Below are 23,883 nucleotides of genomic sequence, written 5' to 3' on the forward strand. Positions count from 1 at the left end.
GGATTGGAAACCTAACCCAGGCCAGTCTTGCTTTTTGGCCTCTCTGTAACTGTTTTTCATCTTCAGAGAGTCTAATATTACTTATGTAGCTCCCTCAGGGATGTTAGGGGAAGGAATATGTTTATGCCTGGACAATTATCCTATTTTTAAAGATCTCTGAGGAGAAACTTTCATCATCTCTGTTACCAAATATAGTGTCTTCTCAAACTCCTATCCCCTGAACTGCTTTTTCCTATTGGAATAGATGAGTGGCAATATTTCCTACCTGGAAATCTTTCAAGTACTATAGATTTTTTTTTCAGACCAAGATATTATGATGGTTACCAGAATATGGCTAAAGAGTGCTGACTAAGATGATAAAGGGTTGTAATCCACTTTCTATGAGAAAGAAAAACTTTCTCTTCAGAATATAATTAAAAACTTCCAGATGTGTTGTACACATCAGCCTCCTCTTTAGGCTCATTTCTCATATCTCCCCTAGATATTACCTATACTTTCCCGAGCATACCATGTTACCACTTCCTGAAACTCCATCATGATGTCTTTCTCCACGTGTACCTACTCAGCCACCAGAACAGAGCTCAAAGGTTGCTTTCTTTAGGAAGCTTTCCTTGGCTCCTTTGCATTGAGTGAAGCACCTCTCCTTTGTACAGTTTTAGCCAACAGGGCTTACTCCATAATAGCACTTACCATACTGTTATTTGTTTCTCCTCAGTAGACTTGAGTTCTTGAGGAGGTTTTGTATTTTATCTCTGAATTGTTCATTCCTTAGCATGGTATCCAGTAAGTGCTCAGTAAGTTCTATTAGATATTGCTTGACTGACTCTTTTGCCTGGAATAAGAAGACCTGGGAAAGAAAACATAATCTAGATTTTAGGAGAGTAGTTACAAGAAACAGAGTAAATTTACTCTCTCTGAAGGAAGAGTTGGACTCAGAGGCAAAAGGGACATAAAAACAGATTTTCCTGCTCAGCATCAGAGAAGGTCCAGTACATCTAATAGTTAGCCTTTTGTGATAAGGATGGCCATTTCCAGGTGTAGTAGGAAGGAATTGTCAAGTAAGTGCCCTGAAGAGTATTCCGGCATCATGAGGAGTCTTATCAAGTCACGGAGACTATAAATAATATATCTACTGTATTGGGCCTTCCTGGTGGCGCAGTGGTTGAGCTCTGGGTTGTGAAGCTGGCCGCAGCCTCTGCGGCGCCAGTTCAATCCCCGGCTGCTCCCCGGCCACGGGAGGAGGGTCCCACATGGCGCGCAGACCTCCCCTGCTGCCCGCTGCTCCCCTCAGCAGTGTACTTCAGTCCCTCTACCTGCTCTGCTGCCCGCTGTGGCTTTGGTGAACTCTCTCACCCTCCCGTGCTTCTGACTGTACCCAGTGCTTGTATAAATAAATAAATCTTAAAAAAAAAAAAAAAAGATGCCTTGTTAAAAAAAAAAAATCTACCGTATAGATTGTATATGATCATTAGGTAACTAAAGATAATAGCCATGCCTTCCTATAGTCTTTGCCAGGCCTAATATTCCAGGAGAAACTGGACTCAGCTGTTCTTATGTGATTTGGTTTTCAGACCCTTGGTAATCCTGGATACTGACTTATGGCCATGCCTATTTGTCTGTATTCTTTGTACAGCGTGATTCCCAACACTTGATCTCAGAGCCCCCAGGATGATTTGGTAGAAGAGAGAATAGCTGTCTCCTTCGTTCTGGGTGTATTCCTAGTTAAGCATCCAAAGGTTGCCTTGGATTTTTTTGGCAAGACCTTATGGGCATATATCCTTAGTAACTTGTGGTCAACTGAAACCCTAGGTTTATTTCACAAGAGCTGCTAGTAAGCCATTTTTTCCCTCTCCTATAGTTGGTAAGTTTTCATCATAGGATTTTGGTTCATTTCAAGTTATTAGCTTATAGAATGTTAGAACTAAAACTCTAGAAACAAGCTTTTTTTTTTTTTTTTTTTTATAAATTTTATTGTTATATTCCCCATACAATTGCAGCCCCCCATTCTGACCCCAATCCCTCCCCTCCTGCCCCCGCCCCCCTAAAAGTGTCTCTAGTTCATAGTTTTTTGTTGATTTTGATTTTCACTTTCTTATAGTTATTCATTTTCCTGGTCCCTTATTTAAGTTTTCTAGATTCCTGCTATGAGTGAGACCATCCGGTATTTTTCTTTTTCTTTTTGGCTTATTTCGCTGAGCATGATCCCTTCCAGCGCCATCCATGTTGCAGCAAATTGCATGTGTTTATCTTTTTTGAATGCTGAGTAATATTCCATGGTATATATGTACCACATCTTCTTGATCCAGTCATCTATTTTTGGGCATTTGGGTTGTTTCCAAAGCTTAGCTATTGTAAACAGTGCTGCTATAAACATAGGGGTGCAGGTGTTCTTTGGAATTGATGTTTCTGTGTCCTTTGGGTAAATACCTAGGAGTGGAATTGCTGGGTCATATGGAAGCTCTATGTTTAGTAGGTCCAGAAATCTCCACACAGCTTTCCACAGTGGTTGGACCAGTTTGCACTCCCACCAACAGTGCAGAAGAGTTCCTTTTTCTCCACACCCTCGCCAACATTTGTTGTTGCTAGTTTTTTTAATATGTGCCATTCTCACTGGTGTAAGATGGTATCTCATGGTAGTTTTGATTTGCATTTCCCTGATGACAAGTGATGTTGAACATTTTTTCATATGCCTGTTGGCCATTTGCATTTCCTCTTCAGAGAAGTTTCTTTTAAGCTCTTCTGCCCATTTTTTGACTGGATTATTTTCTTTGTTGTTGTTGAGACTCATCAGCTCTTTGCAGATTTTTGTGATCAGTCCTTTATCATTAGTGTTGGGTGCAAAAATGTTCTCCCAGTTGGTGGGGTTTCTCTTTGTTTTTGTTATTGTCTCTTTTGCTGTGCAAAAGCTCTTTAATTTGATATAGTCCCAGCTGTTTATCTTTGCCTTCACTATCACTGCTTTGGGTGATGTGTCTGTAAAGATGTCTTTGATGTGCAAATCACGTAGTGTTTCGCCTATATTTCCTTCTATATATTTTATGGTTTCAGGTCTTATGTCTAGTTCTTTAATCCATTTTGAGTTGATTTTTGTGTATGGTGTGAGGTGGTGGTCAAGCTTCATTCTTTTGCATGTAGCGACCCAGTTTTCCCAGCACCATTTATTGAACAAACTTTCTTTGCTCCAATGCATAGTCTTTGCTCCTTTGTCAAAGATTAGTTGACCATAAACCTGTGGGTTTATTTCTGGATTTTCTATTCGATTCCATTGGTCTGTATGTCTGTTCTTGTTCCAATACCATGCGGTTTTGATGATTATGGCTTTGTAGTATAGTTTGAAGTCTGGGAGTCTGATGCCTCCATTCCCTTCTTTTTTTTTCAGGAGAGCTTTGGCTATTCGGGGTTTTTTGTGATTCCATATGAATTTCATCAATAATTGTTCTATTTCTTTGAAGAATGACATTGAAATTTTGATTGGAATAGCATTGAATCTGTATATTGCTTTTGGAAGGATGGCCATTTTAATAATGTTTATTCTTCCAGTCCATGAGCAGGGGATGTCTCTCCATTTCTTTGTGTCTTCTTCTATTTCTTTTAACAGTGTTTTATAGTTTTCCTTGTATAGGTCCTTTACCTCTTTTGTTAGATTTATTCCCAAATATTTGATTTTTTTTGTTTCAATAACAAAAGGGATGGTCTTTTTGATTTCTTCTTCTTCAGATTTATTGTTTGTGTATAGGAAGGCTACTGACTTTTGCGTGTTGATTTTGTATCCTGCCACTTTACTGAACTGATTGATGAGTTGAATTAGCTTTTCTGTGGAGTTTTTGGGGTTCTCTATGTATAATATCATATCGTCTGCAAATAGTGATAGTTTGACTTCTTCTTTTCCTATTTGGATTCCTTGGATGTCTTTCTCTTGTCTTATTGCCCTGGCTAGGACTTCCAGTATTATATTGAAAAGCAATGGTGAGAGTGGACATCCTTGTCTTGTTCCAGATCTTAATGGAATTGCTTTCAGCTTTTCACCATTGAGAATGATACTGGCTGTTGGCTTGTCATAGATGGCCTTTATGATGTTGAGGTATGTTCCTTGTATCCCAAGAATTTCAAGGGCTTTTATCATGAATGGGTGTTGCACTTTGTCGAAAGCTTTCTCAGCATCTATTGATATTATCATATGGTTTTTATATTTCTTTTTGTTGATGTGTTGGATAACGTTGATTGATTTTCGGATGTTAAACCATCCTTGTGCCCCTGGAATGAATCCAACTTGGTCGTGGTGAATTATCTTATGGATACATTGTTGGATTCTGATAGCTAAAATTTTATTGAGGATTTTTGCATCAGTGTTCATTAGGGAGATTGGCCTGTAGTTTTCCTTTTTTGTGTTGTCCTTGTAGAAACAAGCTTTAATGAATGCATTTTGGATCTTCCCTCTGTTTCCATGTTTACTGCTCCCCTTACTCCCCTCTACCAAAGCTTTGTTCTGTTCAGGTTGGTAAGCTGATCCTTTGCATTTTCATCTACATTTTTCATGAAAGCATTGATCAAAGCTGTGGACCATACCCCAAACATCTCCCTCCAGTTGATTTCTGTTGATTTATCAGCATTTTATCAAACTGATTGTCCTATTAGCTGTGCGTCTCTTACTTTGTTCTACTACCTGTACTTGTAATTTTCATTTCATCCTCAGTGTTCCTTTTTAGACTCTCATGGTGGGGGATCCCTGCCTATACAGAGGATGATGCAGAAGTGATAAGATGAGAATCCTGAAAGTCAGAAATGCCAGGTACCAGAAGACTAGCCTGGCACCTGCACTACAGTTTCTGAGCTGAAGGAAATTTGGAGGTTATCTTGTTCCCCTTCACATGAATTAGAATTGTCAAGTATTGATTACATCTTTACTAACACACCTTGCAGTGATGGTGGGCTCTCAACTAAAAAGAAAAAGTTTATTTAAATATGTGCTGAACAGGTCCTCTCTAGTGGCGTAGGTGTTAAGTCTCAGCACTATCACACTATAACCGCTGCTGCGGCCTGAGTTTGATCCTGGCCAGGGATCTAATCCACATATAGAACAGCAGACCTTCCTGTCTTGCCTGCTGCTCCCCTTAAAAATGTGTTTCAGTAGATCTGCCTGTCTGTTCCTCACTGTCTCTAGTGAATCCTTTCATTGCCCATACTTCTGGCCTACACCCCAGCTCTTCCTTTTTTTTTTTTTTTTTTTAATATTTATACAAGCACTGGGTACAGTCAGAAACGCGGGAGGGTGAGAGAATTCACCAGAGCCAGAGCGGGGAACAGAGCAGGCAGAAGGACCGAGGTACACTGCTGAGGGGAGCAGCGGGCAGCAGGAGAGGTCTATACGCCATGAGGGACCCTCCTCCGGTGGCCGGGGAGCAGCCGGGAATCGAACCAGCGCTGCAGAGGCTGCTTTGCAACCCAGCGCTCAACCGCTGCGGCCCCACCCCAGCTCTTCTATGCATAAATAACAAACCTTAAAAATGATGTTTTAAAAATTTGCTGAACAAATATGAAAAATAAATGCTGACTCTTACTGTTAGTACCTAACATCCTCCTCTCAACTGTGTAGCTTTGTGGAGAGTTAAGCTGGATATTGCTATTCTTACCTTCCAGGTTGAAGAAGCTGGGATTGTTTGTTGAATGAATCAGTGACACAATTTCAGTCTAGTTTTTAGCTTAATATTTGCAGATTCAGGGAGAGAGGATGAATGACTTTAACTTTTCCCCTCCACTTAGGCAAATCCAAGCCTTCAAAACCAGCCAGAGCTCTGCCTCTCCCAGGCAAATCTTCCCTGTCAGCCCCTGCCCACACTGTTGCATCTCTTCTTCAAACTCTGACGTCGTACTTGATCTTTTGCATGGCTGCCTAATTCATGTGTTTCTGTCTCATCACCCCAAATCCTGGAAGGGAAGTTAAGGCCAAGGTTTCCAGTTATTTTGTGGTTCCACAGCATAAAGCACAAATACTTGAGCAAATTATTGAACCAAAAGTATGTGTGTGGTGTTGCCACGAGATGGTGCCAGAGTCCCTGCATTTGTTCTGAGAATCTTGCATAACTTTCAGCTATTTAATGCCAAGCTAGCCCTTAAAAATGCCTTCTTAAGATTATGCTTGGTAAAATAAGCCAGAAGGAAAAAGAAAAATATCGGATGGTTTCATTTATAACAGGAATATAGGGGAACCAAATAAGACATCAGTGTAAAAAATAACAGTACAAAACACAACAAAGCAAAAACAGACCATTATAAATCAGAGATATACTGAAGGGGAGGAGGAGGGAAAGGGATAAGAGGGAGGAGCACAAGGGATGGTGGTGATGGTGTATGGGTGCCCTGGGGAAGGAAATTCTATGGGGACTCAATCTGAGGGAGTGGGGGAAGCAAATATTGTTTAAAAATTAAAAAAAAAATGCCTTAGTGATGAAGCTTCAACTTATTTATTAAGCAAAGTGCTGGTAAATAGTATAAACAAAGAAATTAACTAGGCAAAGTAACTTACCATTTTCCCATGGTACTCTATTCTGTTTACTTGGCCCACTGCCCTGCCCCTTGTCAGCCACTGGATATTCACCTTGGTGGCAGCTTTCTAGGCTTTGAGAAGAATCTGGCTTTCAAGCCTCTCTAATGGAGCGCCTAGATAACCGAAATGGTCTCAAATCCTTGGTTTGCATTTTCAGATCAGTTATTCCTAGAAAGGACAAATTTTTTTTTTTAAATAATAAATTTTATTTTTATATTCCCCCATACAATTGCAAACGCCCCATTCTGACCCCAATCCTTCCCCTCCCGCCCCCCACCCCCCCAAAAAGTGTCTCTGGTTCATAGTTTTTTGTTGATTTTGATTTTCACTTTCTTATATTCATTTTCCTGGTCCCTTATTTAAGTTTTCTAGATTCCTGCTATGAGTGAGACCATCCGGTATTTTTCTTTTTCTTTTTGGCTTATTTCGCTGAGCATGATCCCTTCCAGCGCCATCCATGTTGCTGCAAATTGCATGTGTTTATCTTTTTTGAATGCTGAGTAATATTCCATGGTATATATGTACCACATCTTCTTGATCCAGTCATCTATTTTTGGGCATTTGGGTTGTTTCCAAAGCTTAGCTATTGTAAACAGTGCTGCTATAAACATAGGGGTGCAGGTGTTCTTTGGAATTGATGTTTCTGTGTCCAGAAAGGACAAATTTGACTCCAGCTAATATAAGGGTCTGAAGGAGGAAAAAGTTAAGTAGGCCCTCTTTAAAACAAATGTCTCCCTCCTAGGGTTTTAGTCTTGCTCACCTCTCAGTTATCTAAATGTGTTGAGGATCTATCATGTGCCAAATGATTTCCTAGCACAAAGGAAACAGATGAATATGGCCTAGTCCCTGCTCTCCAAGAACTTACATCAGGAGAGTGATTTTTTTATTATTATTATTATTATTTAATATATATAGGGCCTCCCCGATGGCGCAGTGGTTGAGCTCTGGGTTGCGAAGCTTCCTGCAGCCTCTGCAGCGCCGGTTCGATCCCCGGCCGCCGGGCGAGGGTCCCACATGGCTCGCAGACCTCTCCTGCCGCGCCCGCTGCTCCCCTCAGCAGTGTACTTTGGTCCTCCTGCCAGCTCTGCTCCCTGCTCTGGCTTTTTTTAAAAAAAAAGAAATATATATTATTTTAATTTTAATTTATAGTATTTTAATTTATTTATAATTTTATTTTAATTTATAATATTTTAATATATAAATCTTAAAAAAAGAAAAAAGAAATATATATTATTTTAATTTTATTTTTAAAAAGATTTATTTATTTATTTATACAAGCACTGGGTACAGTCAGAAGCGCGGGAGAGTGAGAGAATTCACCAGAGCCAGAGCGGGGAACAGAAGGTAGATTGACGAAATACACTGCAGAGGGGAGCAGCGGGCGCGGCAGGAGAGGGTCTTTGCGCCATGTGGGACCCTCGCCTGGCGGCCGGGGATTGAACCGGTGCTGCAGAGGCTGTGGGCAGCTTTGCAGCCCAGTGCTCAACTGCTGTGCCACCAGGGTAGGCCCTATATATATATTTCTTACATCATTGTTCATTTCTGTAATGTTTGCTTTCTCCTCTCTGGTGTAGTCCCGTAAATTCCCACCACCAGTTCACCCATGCACCGTCACCATAGTCCTTTGTGCTCTTCCCTCTCCTGTTTTGATCCCTCTTCTTCCCCTTTCCCTGCAGAATGTCTCTGATTTATAGTTGCCTGCTAATTTTTATTATTTACTATTATCATTATAATTATTATTTCCCTGATCCCTTATTTGGTTCCCCTGTAGTCCTCCTGTAAGTGAAACTATCTGATATTTTTCCTTTTCCTTCTGGCTTATTTCACTGCGCATAATCCCTTCCAGCTCCATCCATGTTGCTGCAAATGGCATCTGTTTTGATTGCTGGATAGTATTCCATTGTCTATATATACCACATATTTTTTTTTTTTAAGATTTATTATTTATTTATTTATTTATTTATTTATTTATACAAGCACTGGGTACAGTCAGAAGCGCGGGAGGGTGAGAGAATTCACCAGAGCCAGAACGGGGAGCAGAGCAGGCAGAAGGACCTAAGTACACTGCTGAGGGGAGCAGCGGTCGGCAGGAGAGGTCTGCGCACCATGTGGGACCCTCCTCTGGTGGCCGGGGAGCAGCCGGGAATCGAACCTGTGCCGCAGAGGCCGCGGGCAGCTTCGCAACCCAGCGCTCAACCGCTGCGCCACCGGGGAGGCCCTATACCACATATTCTTGATCCAGTCATCTATTTTTGGGTATTTGGGTTGTTCCATACTGAAACAAAAACGGACACACAAACCAATGGAATCTAATAGAAAACACAGAAACAAACACACATATGTAGATAACAACTAATCTTTGACAAAGGAGCAAAGAATATACAATGAAATGAGGACAGTTTGTTCAATAAATGGTGCTGGGAAATATGGACTGCTACATGCAAAAGAATGAAACTATACTACTACATCACACCATGCACAAAAAACAACTCAAAATGGATAAAAGAATTGGGTCTTTTTTTTTTTTTTTTAATTTTTTTTTTTAAAAGGCTTGAAACCATAAAATATGTAGAAGAAAATACAGGCAAAACACTACACGACATACATCTCAGTAACATCTTTAAAAATTCATCCCCTAGGGCCTCCCCTGGTGGCCCAGTGGTTGAGCGCTGGGCTTCGAGGCTGCCCTCAGCCTCTGCAGCGTCAGTTTGATCCCCGGCCACCGGCGAGGGCCCCCCCCCACACACACACAAAATTCATCCCCCCAAAAAGCTTCTGTACAGCAAAAGAGACATTAACCAAAACAAAGAGACACCCTACTGATTGGGAGAAAATTTTTGCACTCCGTATAACTAACAAGGAACTGATCACAAAGATCTACAAAGAGCTCACACGACTCAACAAAAACAAAGTAAACAATTCAGTCAAAAAATGGGCAGAAGAGCTAAAAAGACATTTCTCCAAAGAGGAAATGCAAATGGCCAACAGGTATATGAAAAAAGTTCAACATTACTTATAACCAGGGAAATGCAAATCAAAGCCACAGTGAGATACCACGTCACACCAGTGAGAATGGCCCATATTAAAAAAAACTGGCAACAGCAAATGTTGGTGAGGATGTGGAGAAAAAGGAACTCTCTCCTACACTGCTGGTGGGAGTGCAAACTGGTCCAGCCACTATGGGAAGCTGTGTGGAGGTTCCACAAACTACTAAAAATGGAGCTACCATATGACCCAACAATTCTACTACGAATCTACCCAAAGGACACAAAAACAGTAATTCAAAAGGATACCTGCACCCCTCTGTTTATTGTAGCACTATTTACAACAGGGAAAGTGAATTTAAATCTGACTTTGGGGCCTCCCCTGGTGGTGCAGCAGTTGAGCGCTGGGCTGCGAAGATGCCCGCAGCCTCTGCAGCGCCAGTTCAATCCCTGGCCACCGGCGAGGGTCCCACATGGTATGACAGACCTCTCCTGCCGCGCCTGCTGCTCCCCTCAGCAGTGTATTTCGTCAGTCTGCCTGTTCTGTTTCCCGCTCTGGCTCTGGTGAATCCTCTCACCCTCCCCTGCTTCTGACTGTACCCATTGCTTGTATAAATAAATAAATAAATCTTAAAAAATAAACATTCTTTAAAAAAATGAATAAAAATAAATCAGACTTTGTACTCTAGATAAACAGTGTCGCAATATAGAAAAGAAAATGCTTTTTTAGCTCTCGATATTTGCCACTTGTTCATGTGTCTTGAATGTAATATCAGGCAGATAGGCAGGTCGGAAGGATTTTTTTTAACCTGAAGGGACAAGCTGACTAAAGGCATAGGAATGCTAGAAGGTGGTCCCTGAAAAAGTAGTTTGGTTCATATTGTAGGGGATTTGCCTGTCTAAGGATGTTGGATATTATTCTCCATGCACAGGACCATTAAAAGGTAAGCAGGGAATGACATGCTTAAGACTCAGTGTTAGAGATACCACTTCAAGAACAGATTAAAGATTAGATTTGTAGGGAAAGACATTGAACGTTATTACAGATGTTATTGCAGTCAGTAAGGCAAGGGATAGCAAGGGATAAAAGGGAAAGAATATCTGTATAAATGATTGTGTGAGGCATGAAAGGGAGGAGTCAAGCTTGGCTTCAGGTTTCTTACTTGATCACTAGTGGAGGTGCCGATATCCAGAACTGGAAATGGGGCCTCCCTGGTGGCGCAAGGGGTTAAGACACAGCACTCAGGCTAGCTGTAGCCACTGCAGCACGAGTTCGATCCCTGGCCAGGGAGGTGACCCACATGGCGCAGCAGACCTCTCCTGACTCCCCTCCTCCTCCCCTCAGCAGTGTATTTCAGTCAGTCTTCCTGTTCTGTTCCCCACTCTGTCTCTGTTGAATCCTCTCATCCCCCACACCTATGGCCTATACTCCGGTTCTTGTATGCACAAATAAATAAATCTTTAAAAAAATAACAACTGGAAATGTAGCACAGGACAGGCTATAAAACAGCACACAAGATACACCCTGGGCTTGTGGACAGACCTGCAGAGGGAGCTGCCTGGAGCTGAAGTGCTTGTGTTTGTGTTTCAGATGGTGACCCTCTTTCAGATGTGGGTTGTTCCCCTCTATTTCACAGTGAAGCTGCACTGGTGGAGGTTCCTAGTGATCTGGGTCTTTTTCTCTGCTGTCACAGCCTTTGTCACCTTCCGAGCCACCCGGAAACCTTTGGTACAGACAACTCCCAGGTGAGAGTGTAGTTAGTGGGCAAGAGCTTCGTTTCCTAAACTTAATGGGCGGGGATGCATGGGAGAAGGATGGGTTTAGACTAAAAAATTCCGGTTTTTGTCTGCCACAATTCCTTGTGGACTCCACCAATACAAGCTGATTGGGAGACCTACCTCCCCATTCACAGATAAAACCCCCCAAGTATTCCCTATAGCTTAATCTTATGATTTATATCAAGACCTGTTTATATTAAAAACAAGCAAAATAAGTAAATGCTGGTGATCATGTAGTCTAATTTTATTTTATTTTTTGCCCATTTCCTTGTGGTTTCATTTTAAATGTTGCTTCTGTGAGCATTTCTCTGATCTCTAAATTAGATTTTCTGTTACATTCTTTCTTGGTGCCCTGTAGTCTTCCTTCACAGAACTTACCAGAATTTATAATTAAATATTATTTTGATTATCTATCTCCCCCACTAAACTATAACTTTGAGTTTAGGAATCACACCCACTTTGCCATTGTATATCCATACTCCCTGCAGGGCCTGGCACATAGTAGCCTACTCTCTAAATTTTGTTGAATGAATGCTGTTGGCAGATTTACGATTTTCTGCAAACAGTGCTTTCTTCTTGGGTCAAATGTGTCCCTACTTATATAATTCTCTGTATTTTTTCTGAATGCATATTTGTTCAATCCTTTCAACCAGCAATATCTGTACTTGACAAAAAAAATTTTTTTCTCATTCTTTCATTCAATGAGCACCTGCTATGTGTCAGGCCCTGTGCTGAGCACTGGGGATACAAAGCTGGATAAGACATGGTCCCAGCCCTCAAGGAGTACTCAGATTAATGGAGGAGATGGATGGGAAAGCAACTGTTTCAGTGTAGTGGGTAAGTGCTAAGAGAGACCTGGTAAAAGTCTGGGAGAGCCTAACAGGAACTGGCCAGCCTCAAAGTTGTGACTACCGGATCCAGAGTCTTCCAAGTTGATTGTTGCTCTTTTCCCCACCCTTATGTTCCACTTTACTGCAAGACTTTCTTTGACCTTTTGAGTTTAATTGTGCAAAGTAGAATTTGTCTTCAAGGTGAAGTTGGTGATCCAGAAGCAGAAACCCCTCTGCGGCTGTAGTAGTTTATGTTACCTTAAGACCATTATAGAAGATCACAGACTCTGGAACTGGGTGGATGTGAATTGGAAAACCCCACATCTATCACTTGTTAATTTTATGACTTGTGTTTTTTACCTTTCTGATCTTTGAATTCCTTATCCCTAAAAATGTGGTAATAATTGCTACCTCATATAGGGTAACCAGGAGCCAGGCTGATGGTGATTATTCAAGCAAATTGAATAATCACAGACATTGAATAATCACAGACAAAATAGAGGCTCCTCATATCGGGGGCCTGCATAATCATGGCATTTAAAAGACTGTATCTTCATTGACCCATCTTTGATCTCTGAACCAAGCTTGGGTCAAGCAACCAATTCCACACTGCTGCTTAGTGGCTCCTGGGAATGAATGCTTCTCCCTCAGGAGCATTTTGCAGCCCCACTCAAGCCCATAACCCATCACACACATACATCCAGTTCAAAGGTATTCTTTAACAATTCTATCCTTGTCCTTCTTCTGGGGGGGGGGGGGGATATCCAGAGCAAATTCATTTCATTATTCGCCTGTGGATAGGAGCAAATCATGCCTAGATGCAAAGACCTGTCACTATTTCTACATCTTACTCTGTTCCCTTGAGTTCTTTTTCCTGAACAAGAACAAATAAACTTGCCCATCTGTTCCTTCTGTGGTTACTGGTTTACAGTTCCTTATCCAACTAGCCTGAATGGAGGATGACATAACGGTCTGAGGTCAGCTGTACGTTGAGACTGAAACCTTTTAAGGTTCTCTCTTCTTCCTTTGGTCTGAGACCAGGAAAATACGAAGCACTAATTTCCTGGTATTTGGAGGTATTTCTGCAATTAAGGGAGTGACCAATTTTTTATAGTAAAGTTCCTAGAAAGAGCCTGATAGCCCCATTAATGTGAAAATGGGATTTGGGTGGTCCAGAGGCCCCTGGGGCAGACACAGAGAGTCTGTGTCAGCTGTACTAATTTTCTCTCCTTTCTTCAGGTTGGTTTATAAGTGGTTCCTGCTGATCTATAAAATCAGCTATGCCACTGGTATCGTTGGCTACATGGCTGTCATGTTTACCCTCTTTGGTCTTAACTTACTATTCAAGTGAGTACTCTTTGCTTTTTTTTTTTGCTGGTATTTGGGGAGGAGGGACTAGTGAGATGTACCTTTCTTCTTGCTGCAAGTCCTGAGTTTTTAACCAGGGGTTGGTGGGGGGGAGTGACCCCTGGGATATGAGGCCCTTTGTGATTTGTGCTTGCAAAAAGAATGGAATGTTTGAATATATACAAGGTCAGAATTCCAAATCACTGCTTTTAATTCCCAAGAATATGTATTTTAGTGGAAAAGTATAATAAAGCATAATAATGAGTATAGTCTGTTACCTGTAAGTTCATCATCCTATCAGAAACATTTTTCTCATCCATGTGTCTAATATTTGTTGTAACATCCACTCTACCTGAGTAGGCCTCTGTTCAACGACTAGGAATTGGCAAACTGTGTCCTGTGGGCCAAATTGGTTTACCACCTGTTTTTATAAAATTAAAATCTGGGACATAATCATGCTAATTTGTTTATATATTGTGTGTGACTATTTCTGTTCTAAAACAGCAGAGTAGAATAATTGTGACATATGGGTCACAAAACCTAACCTGTCTAGCTCTTTACAGAATAAAATTTGCGCTTGAACCAGACAGTTGGTTGAACAGTTAGCATAGACATCATTGGCACATCTGGCAGCAGATTCACGTAGAAAATTACAAGGTAGTAAATAGCAGGGCAGTGTCTTTAGGAGTTTTCACAGTAGCCCCAGGGTTGAGATATGAGGGAATGAAACCACACAGATGGGTGTGGGGCCACCCTGTCCCAGAACTAAGGTATGGGTCCTCCCAGTTTTAAGTATCTCCCAGTCTAGAAACAATTTACTAATCACAAGTCATGTTTAACATATAAGCCCCGTTGCATTGTAGCACAGCTGACATTCTACTGTATTACATTTCTAAGAAAATGGGTCTAGTATTATTGACCCATTTAAGTTCTACTCCATTATTGGGCACTTAGGTGTTTTGTTGGTTGGTTTGTTTCAATTTAATGCTATCACAGATATATTGCTATGTTGCTTTCTAAGGAGTCATTACCAGGACTGGGATTCTGATTGTTGCTTCATATTGTCATACTTTCCAAAACATTTATACCAGTGTACTGGTCCTAGCCCCAGTGGAGACAGAAACCTAGTAATCCTGGCCTCAGGGACTGTAAGAGCCAGTGAGTAAGGAGGGCAGGAGAGGGTAGGAATGTGGTTTCCTGGGTGAGGATAATGATGACTGTGGATCTGAGATAACATTGCACTGAAGCTTGGTTTAGGATTCAAATTTAAATTCCTGACCACTGGCCTAGAATACTGTAGGCAAAAGTGTGAAACTGAAATAAGTAAGTTCTACTTTATCTAATGAGAGGATAGCCTTGAAATTCCTTTTTGCAGAGTTAGTAAAAGCTGAGAGAATGAGCAGACTCGCAGAGGTTTACAGGAACTCATCAGTATAGAGTTCAACACATCTTGTCAAAGAAGACATTTCCAGCTATTCATAACCTGTGTGGTTTTTAAAAATATAAGAATAGGGGCCTTCCCTGGTGGCGCAGTGGTTGAGCACTGGGCCGCAAGGCTGCCCGCAGCCTCTGCAGTGCCAGTTCATTCCCCTGCCACTGGCGAGGGTCCCACCAAAAAAAAAATAAAATAAAAAATAAAATAAATAAGAATAAAGGTCCTGCATTATGTTGTAAAGGTACTTAATTTATAGTTTCTTTATTGTATATAAACTATATAAGGAGGAAAACAGTTAAGATTCTTGACCATTTTTATTCTGTTGATCAAGTTACTTGGGATAAGATCATGGTCTAAGATCATGGTCTCTAGTCAGTAAGTTAAATATTTTAAGGTTGATGAGTAAATTCAACTTTTTAAGATAAATGTAACCTACAACTTTAAGTGAACAAAAACAGTTTGTGGTACTATTTTAACAAAGGTAATTTTCTACAATGAGTATCTATAGCATATAGTAAGCATATGTATAGTTGCAATATTATTGGTCTTTGGAATTATTAAAGCAAACCACCTAGTAGTACAGGCAGGATCTTTATCCTTTTTAGTAAGCAGACTTGCACCTTTGAAGACAGACTATATATATAGGTACAACTTAAAATTTTATGGTAACTGGTGTATAAATATTTACCATCTCTTTTTTTTTTCCCTAAAGCTGTGGTTCATAAATTTTTTTTCTATAAAGAGCTAAATAGTAACTATTTAAACTTTCTGGGACAAAATCCAAACTCTAGGATATTATGTAGATACTGTATAACAAAAGAGAAGGCTTCTCTCTTAGACTACTTTGTTTGCCTGGGTGGACTGCTGCCTCAGGTGGTAGGCAATCTTTGTGCCCACTTGCCATCAATGAGACTTTCTCAGGAGGAGGGATCTGAAAAAGGAGGGTTGTGACCATTGGGATCATTTTTATACTACTCCAGTGACACCAAGATCCAGGTGTGAGGGCCCTTGCCTCCTTTCAGAGGGCTCAGCTTGGGCTGGAGGAAAGATAACTCACTGAGTTGCCAACTTTCAAATTGAAATTTCATTGCTTGATGTCCAGCAGCTGCCAACAGTGGAATCTTCAGTACCTAGATGCCAACTGTGTGTGCACAGGCAAAGTACAAGGCATGTTGACCAATCAAAGGAAGCAGGGACTGGAAACAGTGGGGAAGATGGGCAGAAGAGGATATCCTGGTTTGGGTTTTATCACTCACAGTGCTAGCCTATTCAAGTGGTGCCTGCAGGCCACATTAAACAGGTAGCAGGCTAGTTTGGTTTTAGTCTGTCAACACTTACTCCAGTACTTGAGCCTTCCAACTTTAGGCACTATTTCCTGTGTCCCTGAGTAGTAATTCAAAGCATTGTGTCTCAGGGCAGGTCTTACATGCCATGCTGCTTTCCTTACAGGATCAAGCCAGAAGATGCCATGGACTTTGGTATTTCTCTCCTCTTTTATGGCCTCTACTATGGCGTTCTTGAACGGGACTTTGCAGAAATGTGTGCAGACTACATGGCATCTACCATAGGGGTAAGTTCACCCAGGCTCTTAATACTGCCTCCTCTAGAGAGTGGAGGATAGCACCACTCTTTTGAAGAGATAAGCCATACAGCTGGGTGGTATGTAGGAAGATTCCATCCTTAAAATTTGCAAAGTCAAATCTCAGATGTACCCTGGGATTTTTTTTTTTTTTATGCACCAAAAAATTTTTAATAGTTAGCAAAAACATAGCAATGCAAATTATAATGTTCACTTCGTACACGCAAAGAAATGATATTTTATTTTTTTAACTTATAAAATTTAGAATTTTTTTAAATTTATATCTTTGACATCATTGTGTATTCCCTGTAAAATTCCTGCAACCAGTTTCCCTGTGAACCTTCACTATAGTTCCTTGTGCTTTTATCTTGCTTGTTTTGATACCTTTTCCTCCCCGTCCCTTGCAGAATGTCTCTTATTTATTGTTGTCTGCTAGCTTTGTTTTGTTTTTTATTATTGTTGTTGTTATTTTTTCTCCCTGGTCCTTATTTGGTTTCTCTATATTCTTTGCATAAGTGAAACCATTTGATATTTTTCTTTTTCCTTCTGGGTTATTTCACTGAGCATGATCCCTTCTATCTCTGTCCATGTTGCTGTGAATGGCATGGGTTTGTCTTTTTTGATTGCTGAATAGTATTCCATTGTGTATGGTCATTTGTTTTTGGACATTTGAGTTATTTCCATGTCCTATCTATTATAAATAGTGCTCCAATAAACATAGAGGTGCAGGTATCCTTTTGAATTAATGTTTTTGTGTCCTTAAGGTAGATTTCTAGGAGTGGAATTGCTGGGCCATGTGGTAGCTCCATTTTTAGTGGTTTTTTTTTTTGTTGCCTTTTGTTTTTAAGATTTATTTATTTATGCATACAAGAAGTGGGGTACAGGCCAGAGGTGCAGGGGGGAGGTGAGAGGATTCATCAGAGACAGAGTGGGGAGCAGGACAGTTGGATTGATTGATATACACTGCTGAGGGGAGCAGCAGGCCGAGACAGGAGAGGTCTGCTGCGCCATGTAGGTCACCTCCCTGCCCGGGGATCGAACTCATGCTGCAGTGGCTGCAACTAGCTTCATAATGCTGAGTCTTAATCCCTTGCGCCACCAGGGAGGCCCCATGATTCTGCCTATTTTTTGACTGGATTGTTTACTTTGTTTTTGTTGAGTTGTGTGAGCTCTTTGTAGATTTTTGTGATCAGTCCCTTATCAGTTGTTTTATATGCAAAATTTTTCTCCCAATCAATAGGGTATCTTTTTGTTTTGGCTAGTGTCTCTTTTGGTGTATGGAGGTTTTTCAGTTTGATGTAATCCCAGTTGTTTATCTTTTCCTTTACTTTCTTTGCTTTGGCGATGTGGCTTTAAAGATGTTACTGAGAGATGTATATTCTGTAGTGTTTTGCCTATATTTTCTTCTACATATTTTATGGTTTCAGGTCTTCTATCCATTTTGAGTTGTTTTTTGTGCATGGTATGAGGAAGTGGTCTAGCTTCATTCTTTTGCAAACAGCAGTCCAATTTTCCCAGCACCATTTATTGAACAAACGGTCCTTGTTCCATTGCATATTCTTTGCTCCTTTTTTTCTTTTTTCCCCCTATTTTTTCCCTATTTTTTTCCTATTTTTTATTTTTTTTCTATTTTTTTACATCGTTCATTTTTATTTTTTAATATAAATTTTTTTTTATTTTTATATTCCCCATACAATTGCGACCCTCTTATTTTGACCCCAATCCCTCCCCCCACCCCCATAGAGTGTCTCTGGTTCATAGTTGTTTGTTGATTTTGATTTTTACTTTCTTATAGTTATTCTTTTTCCTGGTCCCTTATATAAGTTTTCTAGATTCCTGCTATGAGTGAGACCAAACGAAGTTGCGTGTCATCCTTGCGCAGGGGCCATGCTAATCTTCTCTGTATCGTTCCAATTTTAGTATATGTGCTGCCAAAGCGAGCACATTCTTTGCTCCTTTGTCAAAGATTAGTTGTCCATAAATATGTGGGTTTCTTTCTTTTTTTTTTAAATGATCACTTTTTTTTTTTTTAAAGATTTATTTATTTATACAAGAACCAGGTAAAGGCCAGATGTGTGGGAGGGTGAGAGGATTCACCAGAGACAGAGTGGGGAACAGAACAGGCAGACTGACGAAATACACTGCTGAGGGGAGCAGCAGGCGAGCCAGGAGAGGTCTGCTGCAACCTGTGGGACCCTCGCTCGCCGGCCGGGATCAAACTGGCGCTGCAGAGGCTGTGGACAGCTTCATAGTGCGGTGCTCAGCCGCCTGCGCCACCAGGGAGGCTGTATGTGGGTTTATTTCTGGGTTTGCTATTACATTCCACTGGCCTGTGTATCTGTTTTTGTTCCAGTACCATACTGTTTAAATTATTATGGCTTTGTAGTATAGCTTGAAATCAGGCAGTGTGATACCTCCATTCTCCTTTTTAGTCAAGAGAGCTTTGGCTATTTGAGTGTTTTTGTGATTCTGTATGAATTTCATCAATATTTGTTCTATTTCTTTGAAGAATGTCATTGAAATTTTTATTGGAATACCATTGAATCTGTAAATTGCTTTTGGTAGGATGGCCATTTTGATAATGTTAATTCTTCCAATCCATGAGCAAGGGATGTCTTTCCATATCTTTTTATCTTCTTCTATTTCTTTTAACAGTGTCCTGTAGTTTTCTTTGTATGGTCCTTTACCTCTATTGTTAGGTTTATTCCCAAGTATTTGATTTTTTTGGTTTCAATTATAAAAGGGATGGTTTTCTTCATTTCTTCTTCTTCAGATTGATTGTTTTCTGCATATAGGAAGACTACTAATTTTTGTGTTGATTTTGTATCCTGCTGCTTTACTAAATTGGTCTTATAATTTTAGTTAGTTTTTCTGTGGAATTTTTAGGATTCTCTATGTATATTATTATATTGTCTGCAAATAGTGATAGTTTTACTTCTTTCCCTGTTTGGATTCCTTGTATATCTTTCTCTTGTCTTACTGCTCTGGCTAGGACTTGCAGTATTATATTGAAAAGCAGCAGTGAGAGTGGACATCCTTGCCTTGTTCCAGATCTTAAGGGAAAGGCTTTCAGCTTTTGCCATTGAGGATCATATTAGCTGTGGGTTTGTCATATATGGCTTTTATTATGTTAAGGTATATTCCTCTATCCCAAGGATTTCAAGGACCTTCATCATAAATAGATGTTGAACTTCGTTGAATGCTTTCTCGGCATCTATTGATATAATCATATGGTTTTTATTTTTCTTTTTGTTGATGTGTTGGGTTATATTAATTTATTTTTGGACATTGAACCATCCTTGTGTCCCTGGCATAAATCCCACTTGGTCATGGTGTATTATCTTTTTGATGCATTGTTGGATTCTGTTGGCTAAGATTTTGTTGAGGATTTTTGCATCAGTGTTCATTAGAGTAGCCTATAGTTTTCTTATTTTGTGTTGTCCTTGTTTGGTTTTGGTATTAGTGTAATGTTGGCATCATAAAATATATTTGGTAGTAGTCCTTCCTTCTCAATTTTTTGAAAAAGTTTGTGTAAGATAGGAACTAGTTCATTTCTAAACATTTGGTAGAATTTGTGAAACCATCTGATCCTAGGCTTTCGTTTTGGGGGAGGGTTTTGATTATGGTTTCAATTTCATCTCTTGTAATGGGTCTGTTTAGGGGTTCTATTTCTTTATCTAGTTTTGGATGATTGTGTAGTTCTAGGAATTTGAATCTCTTCTAGATTGTTGAACTGGTTTGTGTGTAACTTCATAATCTCTGATTATTCTTTTGATTTCTGCTGTGTTGTAATTTCTCCTCTTTCATTTATGGTGCTGTTTATTTGTGTTTTTTCCCAGTTATTCTTTGTGAGTCTGGCTAGAGGATTGTCTATTTTGTTTATTTTTTTTCAAAGAACCAACTTTTGTTGATATTTTAGATTGCTTTTTTAATTTCTATTTCATTTATTTCTGCTTTGATTTTTATTTCCCTTCTTACGCTTGCTTTTGGGTTTTTTTATGTTCTTTTTCTAGGTCTTTAAGATGGGAGATTAGGTTGTTTCTTTGAATTCTTTCTTGTTTCTTGATATGAGCCTGTATTGCTATAAACTTTCCTCTTATTACTGCTTTTGCTGTGTCCCATACATTCTGGAAAGTTGCGTCCGCATTGTCGTTTGTCTCTAGGTATTTTTTTTATTTCTTCTTTGATCTCCTTGTTAATCCAGTTACCCTGGGATTTTTATTTATTTTTTCTATTTATTTTTTTTTAAGATTTATTTAATTAATTTATTTATACAAACACTGGGTACAGTCAGAAGCGCGGGAGGGTGAGAGAATTCACCAGAGCCAGAGCGGGGAGCAGAGCAGGCAGACTGACTAAATGCACTGCTGAGGGGAGCAGTGGGTGCAGCAGGGGAGGTCTGCGCGCCATGTGGGACCCTCCTTCGGTGGCTGGGGAGCAGCTGGGGATCGAGCCGGTGCTGCAGAGGCTACGGGCAGCTTCACAACCCAGCGCTCAACCGCTGCGCCACTGGGGAGGCCCTACCGTGGGATTTTTAACTTTAGATCCATTATAGAAATTAACCCATCTACCAAGAAGGAACTTAATATTCACTCGGCAAATGTTTGTTTAGTGTCTCCTATGTGCTTGGGTGCTGTGTATATGCTTGAATTTCAAAGGTGTACCCAAAAAAAAGGGTCTTTGCTCAGTGGAATTTATTCTGTAGTGGTAGAGATGGATATTAAAGTAATGAACACATTGCAACTTTAATAAATATTATAAAGGAAGAATTTTACATGTGTTGAACAAATAAAGTAATAGCATTTGACCTAGTCATGGGTTTCAAAGATGGCTATTCTGGAGAAATGACTGTTGAAATGACTTAAACAATGAGTAAGAGTCGACTGGATAAAGTGGGAAGTGAAAAGTGTGCGCTAGGCAGAGAAAACTGCATGTGTAAGTGAAAATGGGTGGACCTTTTGAGAAACCAAGACAGTGTGATTAAGGCTGAAATATGGTGGAAGTGTCTGGAAATTTAGTTAGAGGCTAGGCTAGAAAAAGCCTTTTAGACCAAATGAAATATTGTGATTTTTATACCATAAATATTCGGAGGCTAAGGTAGAAAAGATATCAGATTTACACTTTGAAAAGATCATTTTGGCTGATGGGTAGAGAACACATTGGAGAAGGGCCCAAAGATTAGATGATTAAGACTATTTAAGAGACAATTGCTGGGCCTCCCCGGTGGCGCAGCGGTTGAGCGTTGAGTTGCGAAGCTGCCCGCAGCCTCTGCGGCGCCGGTTCGATCCCCGGCTGCTCCCCGGCCACCAGAGGAGGGTCCCACATGGCACGCAGACCTCTCCTGCCGCCTGCTGCTCCCCTCAGCAGTGTACTTTGGTCCTTCTGCCTGCTCTACTCCCCGCTCTGGCTCTGGTGAACTCTCTCACCCTCCCGCGCTTCTGACTGTACCCAGTGCATGTATAAACAAAACAAACAGACAAATAAATAAATAAATAAAACATGCCTCTATTAAAAAAAAAGAGAGACAATTGCTGTAGTTTGGTTAAGATAAGTGTAGTTTGGGGCCTCCCCGGTGGCGCAGCGGTTGAGCGCTAGGTTGCGAAGCTGCCCGCGGCCTCTGCGGCGCCGGTTCGATCCCCGGCTGCTCCCCGGCCACCGGAGGAGGGTCCCACATGGCGCGCAGACCTCTCCTGCCGCCCGCTGCTCCCCTCAGCAGTGTACTTCGGTCCTTCTGCCTGCTCTGCTCCCCGCTCTGGCTCTGGTGAATTCTCTCACCCTCCCGCGCTTTTGACTATACCCAGTGCATGTATAAACAAAACAAACAAACAAACAAATAAATAAATAAACATGCCTCTAGGGAAAAAAAAAAAGATAAGTGTAGTTTGGATTGGAGCAGAAATAGTGGAAAGGGAGAGAAGTGGAATATTTGCTAAGTATTTTAGAGGTAAATTTGACATGATTTGATGTAAATTGGTTCCAGAGACTGATGGAAGGTAGGTTTTCAAAGCTGATATTTCTAGCTCAAGCGACTCCTTGGATGATAGACTTTCATTGAGCCTGGAAATGTTTTAAGAAGACTAGGTAGAGACTGTGGAGAGAGTCTTCAAACTTAAAATGTGGGTAAAATAACCTATTTAAGAAACCCAATTACATGTCTCTCTTGTTTTTTTTTTTCTTCAAAATATGACTTCATTATTTTGCTGTTATAAAAGTAGATTCTCTTGGGCCTCCCCGGTGGCGCAGCGGTTGAGCGCTGGGTTGCGAAGCTGCCCGCAGCCTCTGCGGCGCCGGTTCGATCCCCGGCTGCTCCTGGCCACCGGAGGAGGGTCCCACATGGCGCGCAGACCTCTCCTGCCGCCTGCTGCTCCCCTCAGCAGTGTACTTCGGTCCTTCTGCCTGCTCTGTTCCTCGCTCTGACTCTGGTGAATTCTCTCACCCTCCCGCGCTTCTGACTGTACCCAGTGCATGTATAAACAAAAATAAACAAATAAATAAATAAAACATGCCTCTATAAAAAAATAATAATAATAGATTCTCTTTGTAATTATGTAAACAGTGCAGAAGTGAGTCCCATCTCAGTATTATCCCTTTAGACTGCACTCCAAGAAAGAAAGACTGTTTCCAGGTTTAATGGACATTTCTCCAATTTTGTGTAGAAATATGTATGGCTCTGACTGATGAAGGACTGAAAGGTATTCAGAAGTTCTTGGCACAGCAGGGCATGGCAGTTTGGAGAGAAATGCTTGGAGAATAAGGCAGGCTGGTTCTCTTGGCGCATCTAGATACCAGTCACAGCTTTTAGGAGCAGATACCAAAGGAAACCACTTGAGAAATCATCAGTTGTGATTTCATGTGAAGCCCCTTGGGAACTCTGAGGAATTTTAGGTGCTTTTGCCCCGGGGGGCGGGGCAAAATTTATATATCAGCTTGCAGTCTCATCTGTTCCATAGCTGGTAGTTTTAGGGCAGTTCAGGTTAAACAAACTACTCAGCCATTACTTTGGGTAACTTTAATCAAGTACAACTTTAGATCTAGGACTTTTTCAGCATCATGAGACTATTTCTATTTTTCCTGTAGTGAATCAATGAAAACAGTGTATTGGGTCACTCTATAGATAGCCTGTTAGATTCTTTTTTGAACTATCTTCTGCTCTGTTTTCACTGTCTCTTATTTGTGTAGACATCAAATCTTCCTTTATCTACTTCACTCCCCAGAAGAGAGCTCTAGACCTTAGATTATCTACTAACTGCACTTTGGCAACTGTTCTCTAAGACTGCTTCTGTGGCCATGCCAGCTTTTCATTGACTTATTTTTTTTAAAAAAGATTTATTTATTTAAGCATACAAGAACTGGGGTACAGGCCAGAGGTACGGGGTGTGAGAGGA

At 40.7% G+C, this 23,883-nt stretch overlaps 1 protein-coding gene across 1 annotated transcript in view; it reads left to right on the top strand.

Annotated features, from left to right (window-relative positions):
- RNF121 (ring finger protein 121) overlaps nt 1-23,883 on the top strand; it is a gene marked incomplete at its 3' end in the record, with an annotated part of 84,944 nt that overhangs the window by 47,243 nt on the left and 13,818 nt on the right. The window contains exons 4-6 of the mRNA XM_084248520.1: nt 11,120-11,274; nt 13,377-13,484; nt 16,369-16,489. Coding sequence (XP_084104646.1) covers nt 11,120-11,274; nt 13,377-13,484; nt 16,369-16,489 — 384 coding nt within the window. The remainder of the gene's footprint in view (nt 1-11,119; nt 11,275-13,376; nt 13,485-16,368; nt 16,490-23,883) is intronic.

Source organism: Talpa europaea (genome assembly GCF_964194135.1).
Source record: "Talpa europaea genome assembly, chromosome: 1".
Lineage (NCBI taxonomy): Eukaryota > Metazoa > Chordata > Mammalia > Eulipotyphla > Talpidae > Talpa > Talpa europaea.